Source organism: Nyctereutes procyonoides, unplaced genomic scaffold (genome assembly GCF_905146905.1).
Source record: "Nyctereutes procyonoides isolate TBG_1078 unplaced genomic scaffold, NYPRO_anot_genome, whole genome shotgun sequence".
Classification (NCBI taxonomy): Eukaryota; Metazoa; Chordata; class Mammalia; order Carnivora; family Canidae; genus Nyctereutes; species Nyctereutes procyonoides.
Window position 1 is genome coordinate 60,184,271 of NW_026575020.1, and position 24,478 is coordinate 60,208,748.

Sequence of the window (24,478 nt, forward strand, 5' to 3'; positions counted from 1 at the left end):
CAGGGTCTCCAGGATCACGCCCTGGGCTTCAGGCGGCGCTAAACCACTGAGCCAACCGGGGCTGCCCCTTTTTTTTTTTTTAAAGTAAAAACAAACCGGGGTCCCTGGGTGGCACAGTGGTTTGGCGCCTGCCTTTGGCCCAGGGCGCGATCCTGGAGACCCGGGATCGAATCCCACGTTGGGCTCCCGGTGCATGGAGCCTGCTTCTCCCTCTGCCTGTGTCTCTGCCTCTCTCTCTCTCTCTCTCTCTATCATAAATAAATAAAAATTTAAAAAAAAGTAAAAACAAACCAATTAATAAATTAATTCTAGCATGATTTGTTGAAAAGACTTTTCCTTGTTGGATTGCTTTGGGGGCTCTCCTGGGACCCCCGTGATGGTGCACCTGTGCACCTGTGTCCGCCCCGGGGTCGACACTTCTGTCCCTACTGTAGCTTCAGTGGGTCCTGACGGCGGCCTCTGGGAGTCCTTCAACTCTGTTCTTTTCTAAGATCCTGTGTGCTTAGCGCTTCCATACAATGTTTTTTTTTTTATTTTTTAAAAGTTTTAAAAAGATTTTATTTATTCATGTGGGACACAGAGAGAGGCAGAGACACAGGCAGAGGGAGAAGCAGGCTCCCTGCGGGGACCCCGACGTGGGACTCGATCCCAAGACCCCAGGGTCACGCCCTGGGCCGGAGGCAGACGCTCAACCGCTGAGCCCCCCCGGGTGCCCCTCATACAAAGTTTAGATTCAGCTTGTTTGAAATGTATCTGCCCGCCCAGCGTTGGTGCCAGAGTCACAGTGACCTCACAGACGAGGGCCCAGGCCTCTCCTTACCCGTGCTCCCGAAGACTTGCTCATGTTCCTCCCTCTTTGAACGTTGGATAGAATTTGCCAGTGAAACCACCTGATGCTGGATATGTCTTCGTGGGAACGTTTCCATTCATTTGTTGGAATTATGTAATGAATTGGGCGGTTCCAGTCTTGAATCTCATCTTGGCTCCCTGTCTAAACAACATCTTTATTGAGATATTCTTCGCATCAGGAAGTACACGGTGTTACAGTGTACAGTTGAGTGGTTTTCATTATATTCTCAGAGTTGTGTAACCACCACTATCTAATCCCAAAATAAGGTTAATCCCTGTTATTCACGGTGGGACGGAGTCGCCACAAATACCAAGAGGGCTAATGCAGGGGCATTGCTCTTAGAGGACGTGCGTGCATGCGCTCACGTGACCTCATGCAACATGCACAGTAACCCTGGAAATTGAAAAACAATTCATTCTACTAGATTCTGTTTGTTTTACAGAAGAGAAAACGAGGTTCTGACATGTTCCGAGAACTTGCCTGAGGCTGCCCTGCCCACAGGTGCGGGAGGGGGGATTCGCACCCCAGCCCCGGGCCCCGAGCCCCCGCACCCGCCTTCATCTCGGAGGTAGGGCCCCATGTGGCTGGGTTTGTGCAAATATTTGCACGTCTTCCAATGACCAGGAAAACAAGAAGTACTGATCTTGATTACAACTTTGTTAAGGGGGCAAATTTGCAAAGATAGGATCTTCAAATGGGGCACAAGGGTGCTTTCGTCACCCCAAGGAGGCCCCCCCATCATCAGCCGCTCCCTGCCCCCCACCCCCAGTCGTTCTCAGCAGCTGGCCTGCCCTGTGGTCTCCGTCCCTCTAGTACTGGCCTGGGGGTGTGTCCTGATGCTTATTAAAGACTCGTTCAAAACATGCTAGATGGAGGTCCAAGTGCTCACAATTTAATTTTTAAATTTAATTCATACAATTTTAACGTTTTCTGATTATGCATCTAGTACATGTGCATTACAAGACACACTTTGTTATGTGTAAAATACCATAAAGGGGAGAGAGAAAAATGCATTTTACCCTTTTTGCATTTTTTTCAGAGACAATTAAATATTTTGGTGTTTCTTTCCAGGCTTTTTTTTCTCTCTGAAAAACCATTGAACCAACTGGCGTGGCAGCCCGCACAGCCGCAGGAAGCCGGCCAGTCTCGCCTCCCCTCGGAGGGCGGGTGCCCGGGGGTCCGGACGACGGTTCCCCCGGACCCGACGAGGGGGTCGGGCCCCTCAGGTGGCCAGGCTAGGGCTCTAGCAGTTTGGGCCCATCTAACGCCTGCCTGGGCCTGCGCTCTGGGGGCCCGGGACACGGAGGCCCACGTCGGGCTCCGGCAGGGTCAGCGGCTGCGAGGTCCGGGGATGTGCGTGGGCCGAGATCCCGAGCCCGGACGGTGCCCGCCACTGCCGCAGCCCCCTCCCAAGGGACCCGCGCCCCAGCCGACCTGCTGCTTCGGGGTCTGGCTGCTGCCCCCTCTGCCCGCCCCTAGGCCCCGAGCCCCCCCGCCTGTCCCCCCTTGTGCCCCCCCGCCCCGTGGGGTCCGCTGCGCAAGGGCTGCGGGACGATCGGCCCCGGAGGCCCCGGGCACGGGCCTGGGGGCAGCTGGCAGAGACCGGGCGAGGACGCCGTGTGCCCCGCGTCCAGCAGCGCCCGTGGCCGTGGCGTGGCCTCCAGGCCTGGGTCCGTGAACATGAACCCTGCCCCGAACAGGAGATGGAGAAGTGGAGCGGGGCCTGAAAGGCTGAGACGGTGCACACGGAGTGCTTCTTCCAGGAGGCACCTGGCCGAGCCCGCGTGGACCCGCGGGGGGGACCTGACCTGCGGGGGACCCGTCGGGTCAGCACCCCAGACCCCGGGCGCTGCGAGGGCCTCCTGGAGACTCGGGAGGGAGGGATGGAGACCCCGGGGCCACGGGGGGAGCATCACACAAACCCACATCCACGCGAGGCGGGGTGCAGACCATGTGCGGGGGCACCCACAGCTGACCCGGGGCTGAGTTTTTTTTAAGATTTATTTATTTATTTATTTATTTATTTATTTATTTATTTATTTATTTATGATAGAGAGAGAGAGAGAGAGAGAGAGAGAGAGAGAGGCAGAGGAGAAGCAGGCTCCATGCACCGGGAGCCCGACGCGGGACTCGATCCCGGGTCTCCAGGATCGTGCCCTGGGCCAAAGGCAGGCGCCAAACCGCTGAGCCACCCAGGGATCCCCTTATGTATTTATTCTTGAGAGACACAGAGAGAGGCAGAGACACAGGCAGGGGAGAAGCCGGCTCCTGCGGGGAGCCCGACGTGGGACTCAATCCCAGGACCCGGGGTCACGCCCTGGGCCCAAGGCAGACGCTCCACCGCTGAGCCCCCTGCGGTCCTCTGCAGCAAGTTTCGAGGACGCCCTCCAGGTGGATCCCTCCAGGTGGATCGGGTGAGGTGGCGGCTCGCTAGGTTGGACCTCCCCTAGCACCCCCACCCCGCCCTGACAGTCTGGGGCCCTCTGGGGACACGACACTTGGCAGAAGCAGCCTCTGCTTGACTCCAGGTGACCTTCGGGTGCATCTTCCTCCGGCCGAGTCACACCATCGAATCACACCCGGAAATCAGTGCACACTGACTCCAAGCTGCATCTCTGGGTATTGCCTCCCTGCCCTACACACACCTGCATGGCCATGCACACTCGAGGACACACATCCATGTACGTGCACACTCCTCAAAATACAGCTGTGCACACACGCGTACTATGTAAACTCACGTGCACAGCCATGCACACCCACATGCCCACGTACACTGCTGCTTACCGCAGGTGCACACCCGTGCCCGTCTGTGTGTGCACACACCTCCACAGACACACACTAGTTGTTCCACAGCGTGCTGAGAAAGTAAGCGTAACAGGAAGACCGTCCTTCAGGGACAGGCTGGTGACGTGCTCCTCATTCCCTGCGGGACCCGGCCCCCAGCCCCTCTGTACGCTTGGGCTCACACCAGAGTCCCCACCGGAGTCCCAAAGGCAGCTCGAGGCCGGCAGCGCCGTAGGGGATCAGAGGCCTGGGGTGGCGCCGTCCTGCGGCAGCAGCTGAGGCGGTGTGGCCCGCAGGAGGAGGCGCTGCCAGGTGCTGCCAAGCTCTGTTAAGTCAATGAGCCAACAGAGAGTAATAATTAAGCTTTTATTCACTTGTGGCAACAGCGCAAGGGGCCAGAACGAGGTGCGGCCTCCCCGGTTCCTCTCTCTCCTCCATGGAAAGGCACAAAGTGGGTCAGCTGCTGGGCACTGCAGAGGGAGCCCCAAACAAAGGGCCCCTGCCCTTTCTGGGCTTGGGATGGGGTGGGGCGGGATGGGGTGGGGCAACAGACTGCAGAAATAAGACCTTGGCCAAGGTCTCCCGCAGGCCTCTGGAGGGAGATGCCCTGGCCAGGAGCAAGCTGTGCCCCGAGCCTCACTGGGCCAGCGGCCTGAGTCCTTCCTGCAGCTCCCTTGGAGGCCACGGTGCTCTCATTGGGCAAACGAGCCTGGTGGGGGGCAGGCGGCTCCCCCCGCCTCCAGAGGCCTGCAGGTGAAGCCTCTGCGCTCGCCTGTGGCCAGGTGACGGATCCTGCACGCGGCCCTAGCCTGGAGCCGCTCAGGGAGCCCAGGCTGCCCGGAACCCCCTCTGTAGCAGGGTGAGGAGGGCAGGAGGAGCCCTGGGAGCTGGATGCCAGCCTGCTCCCAGGCCCCTAGATCTAGGGTGGAGGCCCTTCCTGTGGGAGCAGGCCTTGGGGGCTGGGCTGGGAGGAAGAACAGTGTCTCCCCGTCCTGTCTTCTGGGGCAGCCAGCACCCCCGGCAGGGCAGGCAGCTCTCCAGAGGTCCTGGTCAATGGGGCCACCAGGGGCTCTGGGGGAGGCCAGCAGGGCGCCCACATCTTCCGGGACGGGGCTGTGGCCACAGAGCTGAGGCCAGGAGGGGTCGGCAACGCTCCTGCTCCCTGGGTTGGGAGCCCAGGGTCACCGAGAGACAAGGTCACTCTGCTTGTGCACAGGACACCAGTCTGTGTCCGGGTAGAGAAGGCAGTGGACAGACTTGAACCTGGGAAGGGGACGTGGCGGTCAGGCCTGCCCGGGTGTGTATATTGTGGGGGGGCTGGGCCAGAGCCCCTCCCTGCCGCCCACTCACCGCGTGGGGTCCTGCTGCAGGCTGAAGCCTCCCATCACATTCACCACGTTATGTGGGTTGTCTGGGCCTCCGTAGCTCAAGGTGACCTGGGTGAGGGGAGGGGGGCAGGTTGCTCTCTAGGACCAGCTCTTCCCCTGCACCCCCCACCTCTCTCCTCTCCCCAGAGTCTGGAGTCTGGCCAGGAGAGGCTGCTGCACCTCTGGCTTCCAGGCCCCCAGGGGCAGGCCGTCTACCCCCTGCCCCCGCTCCGGGGCGGGGGCCCCCAGGGCAGGCAGGGCGCGGAGGGCTGAGAAGTGCACCTGCCTGTGACTGCCCTCGCCGCCTCCGCTGCTGCCCTGGGCCCATCCACCTTCTGCTTTGGAGAGCACAGCAGCCACCCCTTACCAGGAGCCACCGCACCCAGGCCCCTGGGGCCCAGCAGGCCAAGCTCAGGGTCTGCAGCAACCTCCATGCGGTGCTGGGAAGGCCCCCCTGAGCCCCGGGCAGCCAGGAGACCACTGGGCGAAGGGCCAGGCACCCGAGGGAGGAGGTGGGGGCAGGCCCCAGGGGCAAGCGCGCGGGAGCACCCCGTGGGCCGTACCTGCTGCAGCACCGCGTCGGGCGGCAGCCTCTGCAGGTTCTCCAGGTGGGAGTGGAAGAGCGAGCTGGGCAGCAGGCGAGCCCCCAGCAGCCCCTCCACGATGTAGCCCACTGTGCAGTCGTCCGGCAGCCGCACCCGCTCGGCCGTGCTCATGAAGCTCCCCAGGCTGGCAGGGGTGGGGGAGCCGAAGGTCAGAGCACCCTCAGCACCCCTACCCTGGGACCCCCAGCCCGGACAGCCATGCCCGCGTGCCCCCCACCTGGCCCAGGGGCTCATCTTCAGAGCGAGGCCTCTGCTCAAGCAGAACCCGGCCCCGCCGGTAGCAAACCAGAACTTGACAGTGGTCACCTAGGGGGGGAGAAAGGTGCCAGGCGATGTGTCCCCCAGGCTGCCACTCGGCTGTCCCCCCTGCCCCCCGCCCCCCTGCCCTGCGGCCCTGCACTCACAGTTCCACCTCCCTGGACCCTCTCGGCGGCCTCGATGGGGTGGTCCAGGCTGGGCCGCCCCAGGTACACATCCTGGCTGGGCGAGAAGGTGGCCAGCAGCTGGAGCAGGCCCTTGGGGTTCACGTAGTTGTCGTCGTCCACGTGGCAGAACCACCTGGGGGCGGGGGGATGCTCACGAGTGTGGCCGGGGTAGGGGGCCGGGGGGGCACTGGGCGCCGTGCGGGCCGCCCCAGCCCTGGGCTCTCCTGGGGGTGCCGGGGCGCGACCGCCACGTACTTGCGTCCGGACTCGATGAACTTGTCGTACTCCACCGACATCTTACAGCACAGCGCCTGGCGGGTGTGCACGGCCGAGCAGTTGGTGTTGATTACGTGGCCGCCTGCCGGGTTGCGGAGACGCGGGAGCAGGAGGGTCAGCGTCGGTGAGGCCCGCCGCCCCACAGACGTGAGGCCGAACCGTGGTGGCCTGCAGGCCGCGCCATCTCGCCCAGCTCAAAGCCCCCAGGCCGGGTCCAACTGGTCCAACCAGCCTGGCCTGGACTCACTTGCTGACCTTGTTGCTGAGCCACAGGGCCCGGGCAGGGGACAGCCGTTTGGAATCCCAAGCATGCAAAGCCACCCTGGGGGTGAGGACGTGTGCCTGAAGTGGGGCTGCCAAGAAGGATGGCTCTGCTGCAGTGTCCTCAGGGACCTCCCTTCAGGAGGCTGAGCACGGCCGGGGGTGGGGGGCTGGATGCTGGTGGCAGGTGGGCCTCCTGGCTCTGCTCCCTACCAGCTGTGTGATCCTGGGCGAGCGGCTCCCCTCCCAGAGCTCTGTACCCAGAGGCCGTTTCACCCAAGGAGGCAGGGTGGGGGGCCCCGGTGCACGTGCGGGGGAGGGCACCCACCTCCCTGTAGCTGTAGCTCAGGGTCATCCCCGTCCGTGAAGATGAACGTCTGGGGAGAGACAACCTGTGAGACCCCAGGTGGACCCAGACGGAGCCGCAGGGATGGCAGCGGGGGAGCCTGGGCTGCAGAGCTGGAGCTTCGGGATGAGAAGAGTGTGCCCAGGACGGGCCTGCACGGCTCGGGTTGGGGTTGGGGTTGGGATGGGAGAGGGCAGGTGGCATCCCAGCGGCGGCTGAGGCCAGGCCTGCTCTCACGTGTCGTCTGTGGGGTCTTGGTCTGGGGTTCCCGAGAGAACTCACCGGGTCAGGAGCCCCGCTGGGGCACCTGGGTCCCCACCGACTCAGGGCAGGGTTCTGGCCATCACTCTGGGGACACAGCCATGGGCGGAGGGACCCAGGGATGGGGGACAGCGGTGCCAGGGGTCGTGGACAGCTGTGGTCCTGGGCTGGGAACCCCGTGAGGGGCTCTGGGGGCATAGGGGACCTGGGCAATGGGGAGGTCCAGGGGGTGGGGGACCCAGGGGTGGTGGGTCCCGGGGGGATGTGGGGCCTGAGGAATGGGGAGGTCCAGGGGGTGGGGGGTCTCGGGGGATGGAGGACCTGAAGGATGGGGGACGGGAGGTCTGGGCGATGGGGTCATGGGGATGGGGACCGGGGATGGGGAGGTCCGGAGGGTGGGGGGTCCCCGGGGATGGAGGACCTGAAGGATGGGGGCCTGGGGCACGGGAGGTCTGGGTGATGGGGTCATGGGGATGGGGACCGGGGATGGGGGTCCAGGGGGATGGGGAGGTCCGGAGGGTGGGGGGTCCCCGGGGATGGAGGACCTGAAGGATGGGGGCCTGGGGCACGGGAGGTCTGGGCGATGGGGTCATGGGGATGGGGACCGGGGATGGGGGTCCAGGGGGATGGGGAGGTCCGGAGGGGGGGGGGTCCCCGGGGATGGAGGACCTGAAGGATGGGGGCCTGGGGCACGGGAGGTCTGGGCGATGGGGTCATGGGGATGGGGACCGGGGATGGGGGTCCAGGGGATGGGGAGGTCCGGAGGGTGGGGGGTCCCAGGGGATGGGGGACCTGAAGGATGGGGGCCTGGGGCACGGGAGGTCTGGGCGATGGGGTCATGGGGATGGGGACCGGGGATGGGGGTCCAGGGGATGGGGAGGTCCGGAGGGTGGGGGGTCCCCGGGGATGGAGGACCTGAAGGATGGGGGCCTGGGGCATGGGAGGTCTGGGCGATGGGGTCATGGGGATGGGGACCGGGGATGGGGGTCCAGGGGGATGGGGAGGTCCGGAGGGTGGGGGTCCCTGGGGATGGAGGACCTGAAGGATGGGGGCCTGGGGCACGGGAGGTCTGGGCGATGGGGTCATGGGGATGGGGACCGGGGATGGGGTCCAGGGGGATGGGGAGGTCCGGAGGGTGGGGGGTCCCCGGGGATGGAGGACCTGAAGGATGGGGGCCTGGGGCACGGGAGGTCTGGGCGATGGGGTCATGGGGATGGGGACCGGGGATGGGGGTCCAGGGGGATGGGGACGTCCGGAGGGTGGGGGGTCCCAGGGGATGGGGGACCTGAAGGATGGGGGCCTGGGGCACGGGAGGTCTGGGCGATGGGGTCATGGGGATGGGGACCGGGGATGGGGGTCCAGGGGGATGGGGACGTCCGGAGGGTGGGGGGTCCCGGGGATGGAGGACCTGAAGGATGGGGGACGGGAGGTCTGGGCGATGGGGTCATGGGGATGGGGACCGGGGATGGGGTCCAGGGGGATGGGGAGGTCCGGAGCGTGGGGGGTCCCCGGGGATGGAGGACCTGAAGGATGGGGGCCTGGGGCACGGGAGGTCTGGGCGATGGGTCCGGGGCCGGGTCCTCCCGGGGCAGGAGCGCGAGCCGCGGGTCCGGGGCGAGGCCCACCTGCTGGCGGGCCCGGGAGATCCAGGTGCGCAGCAGCAGCCCCAGGCGCGGCCCGTGGTTCTTCTGCGTGGTCTTGACCGCGATGAAGACGTCGTCCGGCCGCAGGCGGGGGGCGGGGGCGGGGCGGCGGGGCCCCGGGGTCGGGGCCGGGGCGGGGGCGGGGGCGGGGGCGGGGGCCGGGGCGGGCACGCGGGGCAGCGGCAGCGGCAGCAGCAGCAGCGCGGCCAGGGCGGCCGCCAGCGCGAGGCAGGCCCGGCACAGCGCCCCCCGCGCGCGGCTCATGCGGCCGCGGGACCCGCGGGCACCGCCCGGCCCAGGCCGCGCCGCGGCCCCTTTAAGAGTCGCCCCGCCCGCCGCGCCCCGGAAGCGCTGCCCCGGAAGCGGTCGGCGCTGCCCCGGAAGCGGTCGGCGCGCCGCGGCGGGGTGGGCGAAGATGCCGCTGCCGGTTCAGGTGTTTAACTTGCAGGTAACGAGCCGCGGCCCGGCGGCCTCGCGCAGGGTCCCCGCCGTGGGCCCGCAGGCCCGGCCCGGCGCTGACGCGCCTTCCGGCTTCAGCAGCGCCAGCTCCGCGGCGGGGGCGGGGGCGGGGCGGGGCGGCGGGGTGAGGGCCCGGCGGCCGCCAGCGCGGCCTCCTCGCCCGGGACCGAGCGGGGCCGCCCGCCTCCCGGCAGCAGGTCGGGGCTCCTCCGGCCCGTACGCTGCTCCGCGAGGCGCCTTCCAGGGCGGGGGCCTCCCCGCCGCCCGCTCCGCTCCGGGACCCGCGGTGGAGGCGGCGCCGGGGCTGGGCCGCAGCCGCCGGGCGTCAGGGGCGGCGCCCCGGGGCAGGAGGGGGCGGGGGGCCGGGCCGGGATCCGCCGGCCGAGCGGCCACGGGCACAGCCAGCCCCGGGCGCAGGGGGCGTGTGGCCCTTCCCGGCGCTGCGGTTCCAGCGCCCAGGTGCCCGCCTGTGTTGCAGGGGGCCGTGGAGCCCATGCAGATCGATGTGGACCCCCAGGAGGACCCGCAGAACGCCCCCGAGGTCAACTACGTGGTGGAGAACCCCACGCTGGTGAGGAGCCCGCCGCCCGGGTGGGGCCCGGCCGCGCCCACCACCGCCCACCACCGCCCACCACCTCCCACTTGCCAGGCCCCCGCGGCTCTCCCAGCTGAGCGCAGGTCCCCCGGGGGAGCCTCCTGAGCCCGGGGCAGAGCTCAGCCCCCAGCACCCAGCGCTGGCCCCGCCGAGCGGCCTTTGTTGGCCAGCCGTTCCGGTCACGGGCATCGGGTCTCCCGGACGCTGCAGGGTCAGCCTTGGGGCGCCGCTCCGGACCTGGCCCGCTTGGCCGGGGTTGGGATGTGGGGTCCCGCCTCGCACAGTCTCCGTCCCCTCCCGTCCCCTCCCCAGGACCTGGAGCAGTACGCAGCCAGCTACAGCGGGCTCATGCGCATCGAGCGCCTGCAGTTCATTGCCGACCACTGCCCCCCGCTGCGGGTGGAGGCCCTGAAGATGGCCCTCTCCTTCGTGCAGAGGACCTTCAACGTGGACATGTACGAAGAGATCCACCGCAAGCTCTCGGAGGCCACCAGGTGAGCCCGGGGGCTGTGCGTGCTGTGGTCCCCCTGCGGTCCAGCCCCGGCAGGGCCCTTCCCGTGCCGCCCGACGGCACTCCATGCGGGCGCTCAACAGCATCGCTGCCTCCATGTGATCTGGCCTGTCTGGGTAAACACCCAGCAAGGACGGTGAACGGCGAAACGGGTTAGGTTCACTCTCCCTGCTGTGTGGCTGGCTGTGCACTGCCCTGGTGGCTTCCTGTGTGCACACGACACCGACTCTGACGTCCAGCAGAGCTCACGGAGACGGCCGCTTGCTTCTCTCCTCTGGGCCTAGCTGCACGCATGACCCTTTCCTGCAGGGTGTCCCCCCAGGCTGTGGGTCCCCCATGTTCTTGTCTTGCTGGGTGCTCACTCAGCAGGGGCCAGGTCCCCTGGGAGACACCCCCCCCCACACACACACACCCACTACTGGCACATGGAGTCCTGATGGCTAGGAACCTCCTCAGGGAGCTGCAGAACGCGCCTGACACCATCCCAGAGAGTGGCGTGGAGCCGCCGCCCCTGGACACAGCCTGGGTGGAGGCGACACGGAAGAAGGCTTTGCTGAAGTTGGAGAAGCTGGACACAGATCTGAAGAATTATAAGGGCAACTCCATCAAGGAAAGCATCAGGTGCTGCCCTGGGGCTGGGGGCGGGGCTGGCAGGAAGGGGAACATCAGGTGCTGCCTGGGGCTGGGGGTGCTGCCCTGGGGCTGGAGGGGCTGGGGGCGGGGCTGGCAGGAAGGGGAGCATCAGGTGCTGCTCCAGGGCTGGGGGCTGCAGGGACCTGCATGGCTCTCGGCCCAGGTCCGGTCCGCTCACGTCTGGGCCCACAGGCGTGGCCACGACGACCTGGGTGACCACTATCTGGACTGTGGGGACCTGAGTAATGCCCTCAAGTGTTACTCCCGGGCCCGGGACTACTGCACCAGCGCTAAGCACGTCATCAACATGTGCCTCAACGTCATCAAGGTGGGCCCTGCCGCGGTCGCTTGGGCGGGGGAGGGGCCGCAGGGCAGCACTGCCTGCCCGGCAGCCAGGAGGGGGCGCCCCAGGCTGAGCCTGCCCACCCACCCACCCGCCAGGTCAGCGTCTACCTGCAGAACTGGTCTCACGTGCTGAGCTACGTCAGCAAGGCCGAGTCCACCCCGGAGATTGCCGAGGTAATGCCGGCCTCCTGCCCTCTCTGCCCCAGGACCACTGCGGCCCTGCTGGGCCCGGTCCTCCCGTCTGCCCTCGCCTGTCTCAGGCCCCCTCTCAGGCCAGGGCAGGGCCCGGGAAAGGACGAGGGCGTGGAGGCCGTAGGCTCATGTATCCCACCTTCCCCTGCAGCAGCGTGGGGAGCGGGACAGCCAGACCCAGGCGATCCTCACCAAGCTCAAGTGTGCTGCCGGTGAGAGCCCTGGGGCGGGAGGGCGCCACAGCTGACTGCAGGCGAGGTCGTGGGCCCCATCAGCGCTGAGGAAATCTCCGAGCCTTGCGTCCGTTCCGTGGCTCCAGGGGTGCCTGCCTGGCCTGTGTCCTGTGTGGGGAGTGTGGCCGGGGCTGGAGGCCCGGGGCAGGTGGGCCTGGGGGTCGTTGGCAAGAGTGGCCGCGGCTGTGCATGGCTTCTGGGCCCTTGACGCCAGGAGAGCGAGGAGAGCGCCTAGTGAGTGCTCGTGGGTGTCGCCACGTCTCCATGGCCAGATTCCGCCCCTGCCACGTAGTAGGAGCAGCTGCTGCGGTGGGAGAGGCTAGGGCACGTGTCGTGGCCCCATGCGGCTCCGGCAGCTTCCCCTGGGCTCCGTTCTGCCCCCAGGCCTGGCCGAGCTGGCTGCACGCAAGTACAAGCAGGCTGCCAAGTGCTTCCTGCTGGCTTCGTTCGATCACTGTGATTTCCCCGAGGTGAGGGGCAGGGAGTCTCTGGGGCCTTGCGAACCAGGAGGGCGGCTCGTGGGTGGGGCTGTGTTGAGGGGAATCCCCGATGGAGTCCCGGTTACTCTTCCAGTGGGTGGTGGGCAGGGCGGGGGGTCACCCAGCCTTGTGTCTGGGCTTCCTCTTCCACTTGTCTCGACCGGCAGTGACCCTACGTGTCCAGACCTAAATCCCTTCTCGCCCTTCAGCTGCTTTCCCCGAGCAACGTGGCCGTCTACGGAGGCCTGTGTGCCTTGGCCACCTTTGACCGGCAGGAGCTGCAGCGCAACGTCATCTCCAGCAGGTGGGTGGAGAGTGGGGTGCGCGCCCTGCAGCCCGCCCCTCCCTGGGAGGGGGGGTCCTTTCTCTGGTCCTGTGCCTCCCAGAAGCCAGAGGACTGGTGCTCTTGGGGCCTGTGGGGCCCCAGTTCCCCGCCCTTGGCCTTCAGGGCAGCTGTGCAGGTGGGCGGCCGGCTCTGAGGGGTCTGCACCTGCAGCTCCTTCAAGTTGTTCTTGGAGCTGGAGCCACAGGTTCGTGACATTATCTTCAAATTCTACGAGTCCAAGTACGCGTCGTGTCTGAAGATGCTGGATGAGATGAAGGTGAGGGCCCACTTGCTCCAGGGGGCCAGGCAGCGGGCGGGGCAGCTGTGCCTGACCTGGCCTCCTCCGCAGGACAACCTGCTCTTGGACATGTACCTGGCCCCCCATGTCAGGACCCTGTACACCCAGATCCGCAACCGCGCCCTCATCCAGGTAGAGGTGGGGCAGGGAGGCCGAGGCAGGGCACCGCGGGCAGGTCTGGGAGCTGCAGGTGGCTGACGCGCCCCCTGCCCCGCAGTATTTCAGCCCCTACGTGTCTGCGGACATGCACAAGATGGCCGCGGCCTTCAACACCACCGTGGCCGCGCTGGAGGACGAGCTGACGCAGCTCATCCTGGAGGGTCTCATCAACGCGCGCATCGACTCCCACAGCAAGGTGGCCGGGCGGGGCGAGGCCTTGGGTGCGGGGAGGGGCCCTGAGGCCCTCAGCACCGCTGAGCCCCGCCCCTCCCCTCGCAGATCCTATATGCCAGGGACGTGGATCAGCGCAGCACCACCTTCGAGAAGTCCCTGCTGATGGGGAAGGAGTTCCAGAGACGTGCCAAAGCGATGATCCTGCGGGCGGCCGTGCTTCGCAACCAGATTCACGTCAAGGTGAGGGGGGGGGTGGCCCTGGCGTGGGGGAACAGCGGGGTGGGCACGCGCACACCTCCTGGCCTGAGCAGCTGTGTCTCTGCCACAGTCCCCACCCCGAGAAGGGAGCCAGGGGGAGCTGACGCCGGCCAACAGCCAGTCCCGGATGAGCACCAACATGTGAGGGTGCTTGTCGGCCTCCAGGGCGGTCTACACGCCCGCGCCCCCACCTTCGGACTCACCCGCAGGCTCCCATCGCTCGTGCGTGTGGCCCTTGTGGAGGTGCCACCCGTGAGCATGTGTAGGTCCCCCCACCCCGGGCTTCCACATCCAGCTTCTTGTGCTCCCTCCACCCTATTCCCTGCGCTGGGGGCCCGGCGAAGGGGGCTGCTGCTCGAGGCCCTTCCTGGGAGGAGAGAGCTGTGGGGCCCACCGTGTGCCCCCCACTCCAAGGCCCAGCCTCCCTGTTGTCGCATCATTCAGGGTTGCAGACAAGTTCAGTCTCAGCCCATTAAAGGGCAGCCTGAGAACACCCGCCTCGTGCTGTTTGTTCTTGCTACCGGGGCCTCTGAGACGCGGGGGTCGGGCCAGGGGCCGGGGCTGCCCACCCTCATGCAGGCGGCGTGGCACCTGGCAGCTGGTTCTGCGTGTCCACGGGCCGCTCCACCCTCCCGGCTCATGGCCTTGCTGGGCCTGGGGCCTCACAAAGTCTCCACTTCTCGGATCGTGCATCTTTGAAAAGATTTATTGTTCACTTTTGAACATACGTTGCAAGGAGGGGACAGATCCAGCCTGGGAGCCTGCTCCCTGGTGCAGCATTTCCGGGCTCCCAGCGGAGGCCAAGGGGAAGACCAGCTCATCCTTCTATGTTGAGTAGCGGGAGGTTCCCTGAGAAAAGGCGTTTCCTTAAATGGGACGTGTTGAGGTCTCGGCAGCGGTCCCGGGGCCGGGGGGCAGTGTGCTGGGCGCCAACTGCCCTTCAGGCCAGGGCACTGCCCACAACCTCAGGAAAGCCACCCGGCTCCCCAGATCCTGCCGGCTGAGGCTCCTGCAGCCGGGACTGGGCCCCCTTCCAGGCTAGAGACTTCTCCAGTTTGGTTTTAAAAAGCAATCCGTGACCTGGCAGAGGAGGAAAGAGGTGGGACTCAGGAGGCCGAGGGTCCCACTGCCCTCCAGGGCCTGATGGCAGCAGGTGCCCCTCACCTGGGCAGTCGGCAGCCTCTCTGAAAGCTCGCTTCTTGCAGCAGCCCCGGCACAGGTTGAACACACACCTGTTACCCTGGACACAGGGAAGCTAGTGAGCTTGTGGCTGATGCCCCCCCACACCCCCACACTGAGCAAGCTCCCCAAAGTGCAGGGCTGGCCACGAATAGGAGGGCTGCACCCCTGCGCAGGGCCTGCCTTCTCCCTGTGAGGGGCTGTCCTGAGGTGGGAGGCAGCCACCCCCCTCGGGCCCTGCCCTCAGCAGGCAGGGGGTGCTGGCCTGGCAGCGGGGACCGCCCTGCCCGCCACCCCCCACCGCTGGGCTCTGCCCTGGGCAGCACGGCCATGCTCACCTTTGGGTTTCCGCACTGATCACACTTCGCATATTTTGCTGAGAACAGAACAGAGGCAGATGGCGGCTGAGCAGTGAGCCTGCCCCCTGCCGCCGTGTCCTAGTCCTGCTGGGAGCCCCAGCCGCCCAGGGAGCAGGTGGCAGGCAGGGCTGCAGGCCTTCACACGGCAGCCTCGCCTCGGGGCCCCCCACCGCTCTCCCCGGCGTAGCTTACGCTTCAGCGAGGGATCAAAGGTCTTGTGGGGGTTCCTCAGCTGCTTCTTCTGCTTGTTCTTTGAGAGCACGTCTGCGCCGCCCTCCTCCTCCTCCAGGGCCCGCTTGCTGCGGGCTCCCCCGTTCTCCTTGCTCCCTTCCCTGGGCCTGAAAGAGCAGGGCAGCGGGCAGAGCTGGGGGCACCCGCGGGAGATGACCCGCCAGCCCGGCCCCAGGGCGAAGGCGTGCGTACAGCGCCCCAGCAGCTTGGCGCTCGGGCTGCCCAGGCTGTGGCTGGGCCTCAGAGGACCCGGTGGAAGCTCAGGGGTGTCAGGCTCTTGCCCCCAGGACAAACCCACCCGGGGCCACAAGCACTCATGAGCCACCTTATGGAAACATGACAAAGCCAGAGCTCTTCGAGAGGGGTGAGACGCAAACCTGGCACTGGCGGGCCCCTCCCCTGCGTGCATCTTGCCCCCACCGGCCCGCGGGCTGGTATGCAGCTCACCCTGGCCGGAAGTAGGGCTGGCAGATCCAGTGGAAGAAAGGCAAGCCGCCGGAGGGCTTCTCTCCCTCCTTCTGCCTGGAAATGTCCTCCTGCAAGAGCCCCGGGGCACCGCGGGTCAGGAGGCCTGGCCCCTTCCTGCCGCGCCAGCCCGCCAGCCCCCACCAGGCCCGTCGCCTGCCTGACACCGCAGCTTCAGCTCCTGGTTCACGGCCGCGACACCCTCCAGGGTCTTCACTTTGGCCAGTTCCTCTCGAAGCTCCTGGTGCACCTGCAGCCTGAGACAGAGGCTCCGTCGCCCAGAGCCCACCCCACCCCCCACCGCCACCACCACCACCACCACCAAGCTCTAGCCCTGCACATGGACGGGGGCTCGGTCCTTCTCCTGATCCGGACCCCACTCGGTAGCAAGCTTTCCCACTGTTTCCAGAGAGCTCCCTCTAAACCTCCTGAGACCCCAGGAGAGGCTCAGACCCAACAGCGTCTGTCTCGGGGAGAAACTCACGTGTGGTGCCACAGCTTGAAGAGGTGGGCCCGGACGTAGGACAGGGGGCAGGGGTGCTGCCGCACGATGTCCAGGTACTCCTCGGCCAGCTCCCACACGGCAGGGCTGCGGCCCTCAAACAGGGCAGGGTTGTGCAGGTTGCCCTCTGTGGGGTATGGAGGTTGGGGCTCGAAGCTGTGGGCGCACACGTCTCAGAAGGATGACCCCGCCCCACACACACACATCATGCCAGGGACAGCCGGGAGTCTGAGGGCTCAGGCCCATCAGGCAGACGGGGCCCTGCCTCACCTGCGCTCATGACCCCCTGAACCCCTGTGTCCTGGATGCAACGCTCCACATCCCGTAGGCACTGGATGTTCCCGTTGGCAAACACGGGGATGGCTACTGCCTTCCTGTCAGGAGCAGGCGGACAGACCCTCAGACGACAAAGCCCCTGTCCCTTCACCCCCATGCCAGCACTCCAGCCCTCAACTCCACAAGCAGGCGCTTCTTCTCCCAGGGCACCGCCCTCCCCTGACAGCCAAAGGGCGGGCCCCCTGGTCTCGGGGCCGGGCCGCATCCCCTGCCCTGGGTCGGCCCCGGGTCTGCCCCCGTACTCACCGCACGGCCTTGATGTGCTCCCAGGACGCAGTGCCCGACAAGGGCCCCTTCTGCTCCTTGGTGCGCCCGTGCACGGTCAGCAGCTGTAACACAGCAGTGCCTGGCTCTACCCTGCTCGTGGCCAGAGACCCCCAACCAACCCCAGGGGACACTCTCGCTTTGGCGTCAGCTACCCATGATGACCTGAGCAAAGCAGCCTTGGGGCTCCCATGTCCCACACATCCACCCAGGACGCAGAGCGGACAGGCCCAGCCCTGTTCAAGGGCCAGTGTTCCTAGGCGGGGTAGCACCCGAACTCCAAAGGCATCAGGGACGGGTGGGTGGGCACCCACCTGACCCCGCGACGGGGGGCAGGTGGGGAGAGGGCGGCTGAGGCCTGGCACCTCCCCCGACCAGTACCAGCCCCTCCTTGGGAGCATGCGGCTCACCCACCCTCATCGGGCCTCACCTCGTGGTCACCACGACTGCAGTCCACCCCAGTCCGGCAGTGCCCCCAAGGATTCTGGGGGTGAGGACCCCTCTGTACCCAGAGGACACAAGGCAGGGGAGCAGCACACGGCCTGCGAGCCCACAGCCCTCACCTGGCAGCCAGCCTTCTCCAGCATCTGGGCATACTTCACGGTCTTGTCAATCTCTGGGAAGACACGGATCTTGCACGTGACGGGGACAGAGAGTTTCTCATGAGCCAGCAGAACTGCGGGAAAGGAGAGTGGGCTTCTGAGAAGTGTGGCGTTCTCTTCAGGCCGTGAGGAACCACAGCCAAGCCCCACTGGAGCACCTGCCTCCATCCCCCAGGGTGCTGGAGGGGCAGGATGGGGCCAGAACACCTGCCGCCAGCCCTCCCGTCTGGCTCGAGGATGTGCAGCTGGCGCAGGACAGCCGACTTCCCAGCCCCTTCTGTAGCAGTGAGAGCACCAGGGCCAGGACTCATCAGCCACCGTCTCGGGGCTCCTTCGCCATGACCCAGCCTGACCCCCCACCTGCAGCACACAGCCGACTCACTCATTCTCTGGAGCAGGTCCCACTCCTCCTGCAGGAAGGCACCATAGTGACCTGCAAGAGACCAGCATGGATGGCCCTTGGCCCCCCTCCTCCTCTTGCACCCACACAGGCCTCGAGCCCCCAGCCAAGCCGGTCCCGAGGAGCAGCAGGGCCAATCGTGGACTTGGGCAGTTTCTGAGCATCACACCTGCGGGGGGAGCTCCAGGGCACCGCACACCACGGCTGCCCGGCAGTCTGGGACCAAGCAGCAATCCCTCGGACTCTGAAGAAAACCTCTGAGCCCGGACCCAGGGCTGACCTCCGGCCTGCACACCTGGCAGTGTGACAGGTCACGGGACCTTCTTCCCACCAGGAGTGTTTACCCACAGGGAGCTTGACGACTGCCGGGCACCGTGGCCAGCGAGGAGCCTGAGAGCCAGCAGAACCCTGTCCCTCCAGGTGGGGGAGCAGAGGAAGGGCTGGGACGCCACCTGCACGGCCCTCCGCCAAGCCCACCCACACCCCAGCCTCCAGCGGGGCACCTGCGCATTCAGGGCCCGGCCCCGCCCCGGGCAGTGCTCTACACAGCGACGGGAACTGAGCTCACCTCGCTTGGCTATCATCTGCGGGCAGCCCAAATTCAGGTCGATGGCGTCACAGTAATCCTGGGCCAGGAGAGCCGCCTGGACGAACACCTCCGGGTCATTGGCACAGAACTGGGAGACACAAACGGTACCTCAGCCCCCAGACCCACAGCGAGTTCGCGTGGGACCCATCAGGGCTGGGGTCCGCGGGGCTGCGCGGGATGGCATCGCGCCCTCCTTGGTTACAGGATGACACGAGCCCTCCGGGGGGCGAGCCACTGATTCACGCTGGTCTCCACGTCAACGGAAAGCTGGGATCGCTGACCTTAGAGACCAGAACGTTCTTCAACAGGCAGCACCGAGGGCGCCCCCCTCCGAGGCTGAGGCAGCTCCCGCTGCGCCGCAGCACCCCCCAAGGAAGGGGAAGCAGTTTCTGGGAGACGCTCCACCTGCAGTCTGCGGCCCCTGCCCCCCACCTGCACAATGAGAGGCCGGTCCTCGGGGCACACTTCGCAGTACAGGTTCTCCTTCCGGTAGTTGGCATCGCGGACGAAGACCTGGGCGTGCAGCATGGGGGTGTAGCAGAGCTGGGCCCCGTGCCGGCGGCTCAGCAGCCTCCAAGCCAGCTCACTCTGGTCCACCATGGGCGCCACCACGTGGCGAGCGCCCCCCAGGGTGCGGCTCCAGAACTCGAAGCCCTGCAGCTTTGGCATCGCCTCGGCCCTGGGGGGTGCGGGGAGCAGCGGCTCAGCGGGCGGCGCGGGCGGCGCGGGCCGGGGCGAGGCCCCTCGGGCGGGCCCAGGACGGAAGCCCAGGCCCATCCCCTTCCAGCAGAGCCCCCGCCCCGCCCGCCCCGCCCGCCCGCGGCCAACGAACCCGGGAACCCGCCGTCCCAGCCCACGCCGCGCAGCTCGGGCCCCGGGGCCAGGCGGACCGCCTGCCCTCCGTCCCCACGAGCAGCCCGGCCCGAGCGCGGCCCCCCCGGGGCACAGTCCCGGCCACTGAGCGGGCGCCCTGGGGGGGTCGGCACTTCCGGAGGCCCGAGGCGGCCGGACCCGCGGGACGCCCACCTGCGCCCGGGCTCGGGCTCCTCCGCGACCGCCGCCGGGCCTCCGGGAGCCGGGGGGGGGGGGGGGGGGGGGGGCTCCCTCGGGGCCCGCAGGCCGCCACGCCGGGGCCGCCGCCCGGCCCAGGGCTCCGCGCCGGGGCCGCCGGAAGGTGCCTCCGCCAGGGCGGTCCGGGCGGCCCGCGGTGCGGCGGGAATCGCGTCCCCGGGAAACCGCGCCCGGCCGCGGAGGGGCCCCGCCCCGCGGGGTCGGAGGTCAGAGGGTGGAGGTCGGCCGGGCCCCGCCACGGCTCGCCCGGGCGGGGAAGGGCGGCGCGCCGACCGCGGGCGCCGAGTTCCACTCCGAGCCCCCCGCCTCTCTCTCCTAAACGGGCCGCGAGCGCCCCGCGTCGGCCCCGCACCGGCGCCCCAGCGAGCCCCCAGCAGCCCGGAAGTGCCGCAGTCCGGAGGCCACACCCCCGCACTTCCGGGGCCGCCGCGCGGGGACCACCCGCTGGGCGCGGGGCCGGTTCGCGACGCCGCGCACGCGCAGCGCGTCCCCCGCCACGGGGGCTGGCGCAGGCGCAGTCGGGAGGCGGCGGCGGCGGCGGCCGGGGCCGGGGCCGACCTTGCTCCGGCGGGTCCCTCCCGGGTCTCCCCGGCCGCTCCCCGAGGACGGGCCGCCCGTCGCCCCGAGCCCGCGGCTGCATCCGCGCTTCATTTACAGACTTGGGCCGGACGCCTGGCGCCGCCGGTGGGGACGCTTTCCAGGCCTCTTCCCCCAAATCCGTGTCAAAGCAGGACTCGACCCAAGGCACGGACCTGCGACGGCGCTTCGGGAACAGTCGCTGCCGTCGGGCCCGGCTGGGTCGTCCGTAGAGGTCACTCAAAATTGTCAGAAAAAAAGGATGTTGGAGAAAGGTAAGCACAGAGCGTTAGTGCTGGAGGGAGGAGCCTGCTGACGGCCTTGGCCTCTGCTCCTGGGCCCAGAAGAGTCGGGTGGTTCCGCCGGGACCCCCCAACCCCCCCACCACCACCACCAGAAAACGAATCTACAGTTAATAAGTGAGCTCCTCAGGGTCAGGACGCGGAAATCATCCTTTTTTTTTTTTTTTCTTTTTTTTTTTTTAAGTAGGCTCCACTTCCCGCAGGGGCTCGAACTCACAACCCGGAGATCAAGTCAGCAGTTCTGCCGACTGGGCCGGCTGGGCGCCCCAGAAGTGCATTTGTTTGTATTAAAAGAAAGAAGTAAAACCTGAAGTCGTGGTCACAGCACTATTGGTGATTGAGCCAACAGAAATGAAACGTCTAGGGCAGCCCACCCACCCCACCCACCCCACCCACCCCACCCGGGGGCTCAGCGGTCTAGCGCCACCTTCATTCGATCCGGGGCGTGACCCCAGGTCGGTCCCACGTCGGGCTCCCTGCATGGGGCCTGCTCCTCCCTCTGCCTGTGCCTCTGCCTCTCTCTCTCTCTCTCTGTGTCTCTCAGAATAAATAAATGAAATCTTTCAAAAAAGAATGTTCTGAGCAATGCCAGCGGCCGTGCGTGTGCATGGGGGCGGCCCTCCGTGCGCTCTGTCGGTCTGCGTAGCCCCCAGCACCTCCCCGGTTCGGCGCCCAGAACTTCCGAGTCGGTCTCCAAGCCCAAGGCCTGATCCTCCAACTGCTGCTCTTCCGTTCCACCCGCGTTCGGTTCTCCGCGTTTCCACTCACGCTTCACAATCAGCTTGTCGGATTCCTGTGTTGAGCCGCAAGGCTGCTGGGCCTGTGGCTGGGATCACGCTGAACTCGGGCCCGCGTGGGGGGCAGGGGCGTTAGCCTGCGGGGCCTCGACCTCCCCACGGTGCCTTCTGAGCTCCCCGAGGAGGCTTCCCCAGCGCTTGCGAAGTTCACTTCGCAGCATCTCGTGCTCTGGGGTTCCTGAGGCTGCTGTAGACGCAGCATTTGTCCCCTTACCTCATCATTGCTGCCGGGAGGTGATAAGCTTTTTTTTTTTTTGGTCCTCAGAGTCAAGATTTTCTCTTTATCTTTGGTTCACGGCGGTTTGTTTGTGTTACGTCTGACTGGTTCTACTCGTATTGCTCGTGTTTGGGCGTCGCTGAGCTGCTCGGCGGCACAGAGGACATCAGCGGGTGTGCAGCCCTGCTCTCCCCCGCGCCGCCTCGGCCTGGCTGCCCTCCGGGCTGCTTCCTCGGGCTCTGCTCCATCTGCCCTCCGCCCTCGGGGCGCCAGGCAGCCCTCCCTGCCCCCCTGGCCTGTCATCAGCGCTGCGGGGGCGACAGGAAGGGATGGGCCACCCTGCTGAGGCCCAGCCTCCAGCCGCGCAGGCCACCCCCCAGGTCCTGCAGCTCAGCAGGTGCACTGGGGGGCACCCAGTGGCAGCCGGGGAGGGGACCTGGCGCTCAGCTGCCCCCCGACTGCCCCCGGAGCGGCGAGCTCACCCGCACACCCCCACCGCCCTCTCCGGCAGGTGTCAGAGGCCGCCACGACCCGCTCCATCCGTGCCCCGGTCCCCGGGGCTCACTGGGGGGACAGTCGCCACCACCTGCAAGCGTGGACCTGCTATGTCGCGACTGACTTCAACGTTGGGGGTCGAGGGTTGGGTCCCTGAGCTGGTGCGCAGCCTCGCTCTCCGCCTCCCTGCGCCCGCAGACCCGGAGGGGGGCTCTGCAAACACGCGAGCAGTTGTGGTTCCAGCCCACCCCTCGGGCTCCCTTGTTCTGCGGCCGCAACCCCAAGGCCAGGATGATTTGCTGTCCTCCTGCCTGGGCGGGGGGGACACGCACCTGCCACGGCCAGCAACTCCCGGGCGCCAACCTCACCCATGCGAACTGTACGCACACTCCCTCGTTTCTCTGTGTCTCCAATTTTGTTTTATTTTTTTTTAAGGATTTTATTTAAGAGCCAGAGTGAGCAAATGAGAGAGAGAGAGAGAGAGAGAGCTCGCAAGCGACTGAGCACAAGCAGCGGAGGGGCAGAGGGAGAAGCTGACTGCCGATCGGGGAGCCTGACGTGGGACTCGATCCCAGGACCCTGGGATCACGGCCTGAGCCTAAGGTAGATGCTCGATCGCGGAGCCACCCGGGGGGGCCCACCTTTCAGGGAACTACTCAATACCTTGTGTGTTCAAAGAGTAAAATTAAATCAAGACAAAACTAAAATTGGAGCACCTGGGTGGCTTCACGGTTGAGTGTCTGCTTTCAGCTCAGGACCTGATCCGAGGGCCCAGGATCGAGTCCTGCATCCGGCTCCCCACATGGAGCCTGCTTCTCCCTCTGCCTGTGTCTCTGCCTCCCTGTGTGTGTGTGTGTGTGTGTGTGTGTGTGTGTCTCATGAATAAATAAATAAAATTTTCAAAACAAGAATGTTCTGGGATCCCTGGGTGGCTCAGTGGTTTAGCACCGCCTTCTGCCCAGGGCGTGATCCTGGAGTCCCGGGATCGAGTCCCGAGTCGGGCTCCCTACGTGGAGCCTGCTCTTCCCTCTGCCTGTGTCTCTGCCTCTCTGTGTGTCTCTCATGAATAAATAAAATCTTAAAAAAAAATAAGATTCTATTTTTAATCTCTACACCCAGCATAGGGCTTGAACGCTGAGATCAAGAGTCACATGCTCTTACAATTGAGCCAACAGGAACCCCTCCTTTTGCCCATTTTTAAACATTATTTTTTTTCTTTTTGTTGAATTTTGAAAGTTCTTTATAAGATCTGGGCACACATTTTTTTTTAAGGATTTTATTTATTTATTCATGAGAGAGAGAGGCAGAGACCCAAGCAGAGGGAGAAGCAGGCTCCCTGTGGGGAGCCCGATGGGGGATTCGATCCCAGGACCCCAGGGTCACGGCCTGAGCCCAAGGCCGGCACTCCACCGCGGAGCCCCCCAGAATGTTGAACCAGCCTTGCCTTCCTCAACTTGGTCATGACGTGTTAATGCGGGACTCTGCATCTGCTAAAATTCTGTGTAGATCTTTTGCGTGGGTGACCACGATGGAGATTGGTACCGTTCCTGTGATGTCGGGTTTTGGTATCACAGGAACGCTGGCCGCTAGGAGAGCTGTGCATCACCCCCTTGCTGGGAGTGCACGTGTCCCCCCGGCCCCCCACTCACGTGGAAGCTCTAGTCCCCAAAGTGACCGTATTTGCAGACGGAGCCCGTAGGAGGTGATAAAGTTTAAATGAGGCCAGAAGGGTGGTACCCTCATCTGGTAGGACTGGTGGCCCTACAAGAGGAGGAGACAGCACGCGAGGCCACAGCCAAGGCAGCTGGCTGGGAGCCAGGAGGGGCCTCTCCCCGGGGCCGGATCGGCAGGAGCCCCGCCGCGGGTTTCCTGGCCGCGAGAAAACAGATCGCCGTCCAGTGTGGGTGATGGCAGCACGAGCAGACGCACGCACCCCCAAGATATTTCACGCCAATCCGAACCTTTTTGGATTTGTTGAGACTGGTTTCCCTTCCAGAATTCTGGAAGAGTTTGGATAATAGAATGGGTAACCTTTTTCTCCCAGATACCCCGTGGAATTTGCCTCTCGGGTCTGGACTTCTCCTCGTGGAAAGGTCTGAACTACGGACTTGTTTTCTTCCATAGATGTGGGGTCGCTCGGGTTGCGATTTCTTGATCACTTTGTGTCTCATGTGGACTTTTGTCGTTTTATCTAGATTGTCCAATTGTTTGGCCTGAAATCGTCCATAATATTCCCTAAGCCTCTGGACACGTGTAGAATCCCCGGTGTCTCCTCTGTGGTTCCCGCTGTGGGTACTTTGTGTCTTTATTTCCCTTCCAGCTCCATCTGCTTACGGTTTATGCAGTACGGATTTTCTCAAAGAACTCACTTCTGGCTCCGTTAATTCTGTGTTTTATTTCGTCGGTTTCCACTGCGGTGTGTTATTTCCATCATCCTGCCCAGCTGGGTCTCAGTCGCTGGGGTTTGTCGTTTCTGACTGTTCATTTGAGGGGTTTCTTCCCTCCGGCCGCAGCCCCAGGTCCAGGCCTGCCAGGGCGGCCGGGAGCGGAGCCCGCGGGTGCTGCTGGGCGAGTCAGCTCGAAAGGCCGAGGCCTTTTGGTAGTTTTCTTCAGC

At 65.6% G+C, this 24,478-nt stretch overlaps 3 protein-coding genes across 7 annotated transcripts; 1 reads left to right on the forward strand and 2 right to left on the reverse strand.

Annotated features, from left to right (window-relative positions):
* Positions 1-3,986: 3,986 nt before the first annotated feature.
* RFNG (RFNG O-fucosylpeptide 3-beta-N-acetylglucosaminyltransferase) lies at positions 3,987-9,082 on the reverse strand. Its single transcript, XM_055315015.1, has 8 exons — positions 8,801-9,082; positions 6,897-6,945; positions 6,287-6,389; positions 6,011-6,164; positions 5,824-5,912; positions 5,565-5,730; positions 4,985-5,070; positions 3,987-4,897 (listed from the first exon to the last, which is right to left on the reverse strand). The coding sequence occupies exons 1-8, from the start codon at positions 9,080-9,082 to the stop codon at positions 4,816-4,818; spliced, it is 1,011 nt and encodes a 336-aa protein (XP_055170990.1). The 3' UTR covers positions 3,987-4,815.
* A 43-nt stretch (positions 9,083-9,125) lies between these two features.
* On the forward strand, positions 9,126-13,972 carry GPS1 (G protein pathway suppressor 1). Of its 2 annotated transcripts, none has more exons than XM_055314624.1 (14): positions 9,126-9,266; positions 9,756-9,848; positions 10,185-10,366; positions 10,840-11,004; positions 11,209-11,344; positions 11,458-11,535; positions 11,705-11,765; positions 12,171-12,256; positions 12,475-12,569; positions 12,762-12,867; positions 12,940-13,020; positions 13,106-13,243; positions 13,327-13,461; positions 13,550-13,972. In XM_055314624.1, the coding sequence occupies exons 1-14, from the start codon at positions 9,234-9,236 to the stop codon at positions 13,622-13,624; spliced, it is 1,464 nt and encodes a 487-aa protein (XP_055170599.1). In that variant the 5' UTR covers positions 9,126-9,233; the 3' UTR covers positions 13,625-13,972. The 2 variants fall into 2 exon arrangements, with proteins under 2 accessions (XP_055170599.1, XP_055170667.1); XM_055314692.1 differs by having other exon boundaries at positions 11,708-11,765.
* A 195-nt stretch (positions 13,973-14,167) lies between these two features.
* On the reverse strand, positions 14,168-19,496 carry DUS1L (dihydrouridine synthase 1 like). 4 transcript variants are annotated; one of them, XM_055314871.1, is made up of 14 exons: positions 19,433-19,496; positions 18,839-19,085; positions 18,386-18,494; positions 17,800-17,850; positions 17,379-17,491; positions 16,798-16,880; positions 16,486-16,589; positions 16,198-16,342; positions 15,874-15,970; positions 15,696-15,784; positions 15,210-15,355; positions 14,997-15,034; positions 14,644-14,719; positions 14,168-14,559 (listed from the first exon to the last, which is right to left on the reverse strand). In XM_055314871.1, exons 2-14 carry the CDS (start codon positions 19,073-19,075, stop codon positions 14,420-14,422), a joined length of 1,428 nt encoding a protein of 475 aa, XP_055170846.1. In that variant the 5' UTR covers positions 19,076-19,085; positions 19,433-19,496; the 3' UTR covers positions 14,168-14,419. The 4 variants fall into 4 exon arrangements, with proteins under 4 accessions (XP_055170846.1, XP_055170871.1, XP_055170876.1 ...); XM_055314896.1 differs by lacking the exon at positions 19,433-19,496 and adding an exon at positions 19,239-19,418; XM_055314901.1 differs by lacking the exon at positions 19,433-19,496 and having other exon boundaries at positions 14,644-14,711; positions 18,839-19,204.
* Positions 19,497-24,478: the final 4,982 nt, after the last annotated feature.

Coding starts and splice junctions, on each gene's coding strand:
- DUS1L (XM_055314802.1), bottom strand. CDS start 19,183: ATGGGCCTGGGCTTCCGTCCTGGGCCCGCCCGAGGGGCCTCGCCCCGG. Junction 14,720..14,996: donor ATCAGTGCGGAAACCCAAAG/GTGAGCATGGCC, acceptor CCCTGTGTCCAG/GGTAACAGGTGTGTGTTCAA. Junction 14,560..14,643: donor AGAGGCTGCCGACTGCCCAG/GTGAGGGGCACC, acceptor CTCCTCTGCCAG/GTCACGGATTGCTTTTTAAA.
- GPS1 (XM_055314624.1), top strand. CDS start 9,234: ATGCCGCTGCCGGTTCAGGTGTTTAACTTGCAG. Junction 12,868..12,939: donor AGATGCTGGATGAGATGAAG/GTGAGGGCCCAC, acceptor CCTCCTCCGCAG/GACAACCTGCTCTTGGACAT. Junction 13,021..13,105: donor GCAACCGCGCCCTCATCCAG/GTAGAGGTGGGG, acceptor CCTGCCCCGCAG/TATTTCAGCCCCTACGTGTC.
- RFNG (XM_055315015.1), bottom strand. CDS start 9,082: ATGAGCCGCGCGCGGGGGGCGCTGTGCCGGGCCTGCCTCGCGCTGGCG. Junction 6,165..6,286: donor TTCATCGAGTCCGGACGCAA/GTACGTGGCGGT, acceptor CCCCGCCCCCAG/GTGGTTCTGCCACGTGGACG. Junction 4,898..4,984: donor CTGCAGCAGGACCCCACGCG/GTGAGTGGGCGG, acceptor TCCCCTTCCCAG/GTTCAAGTCTGTCCACTGCC.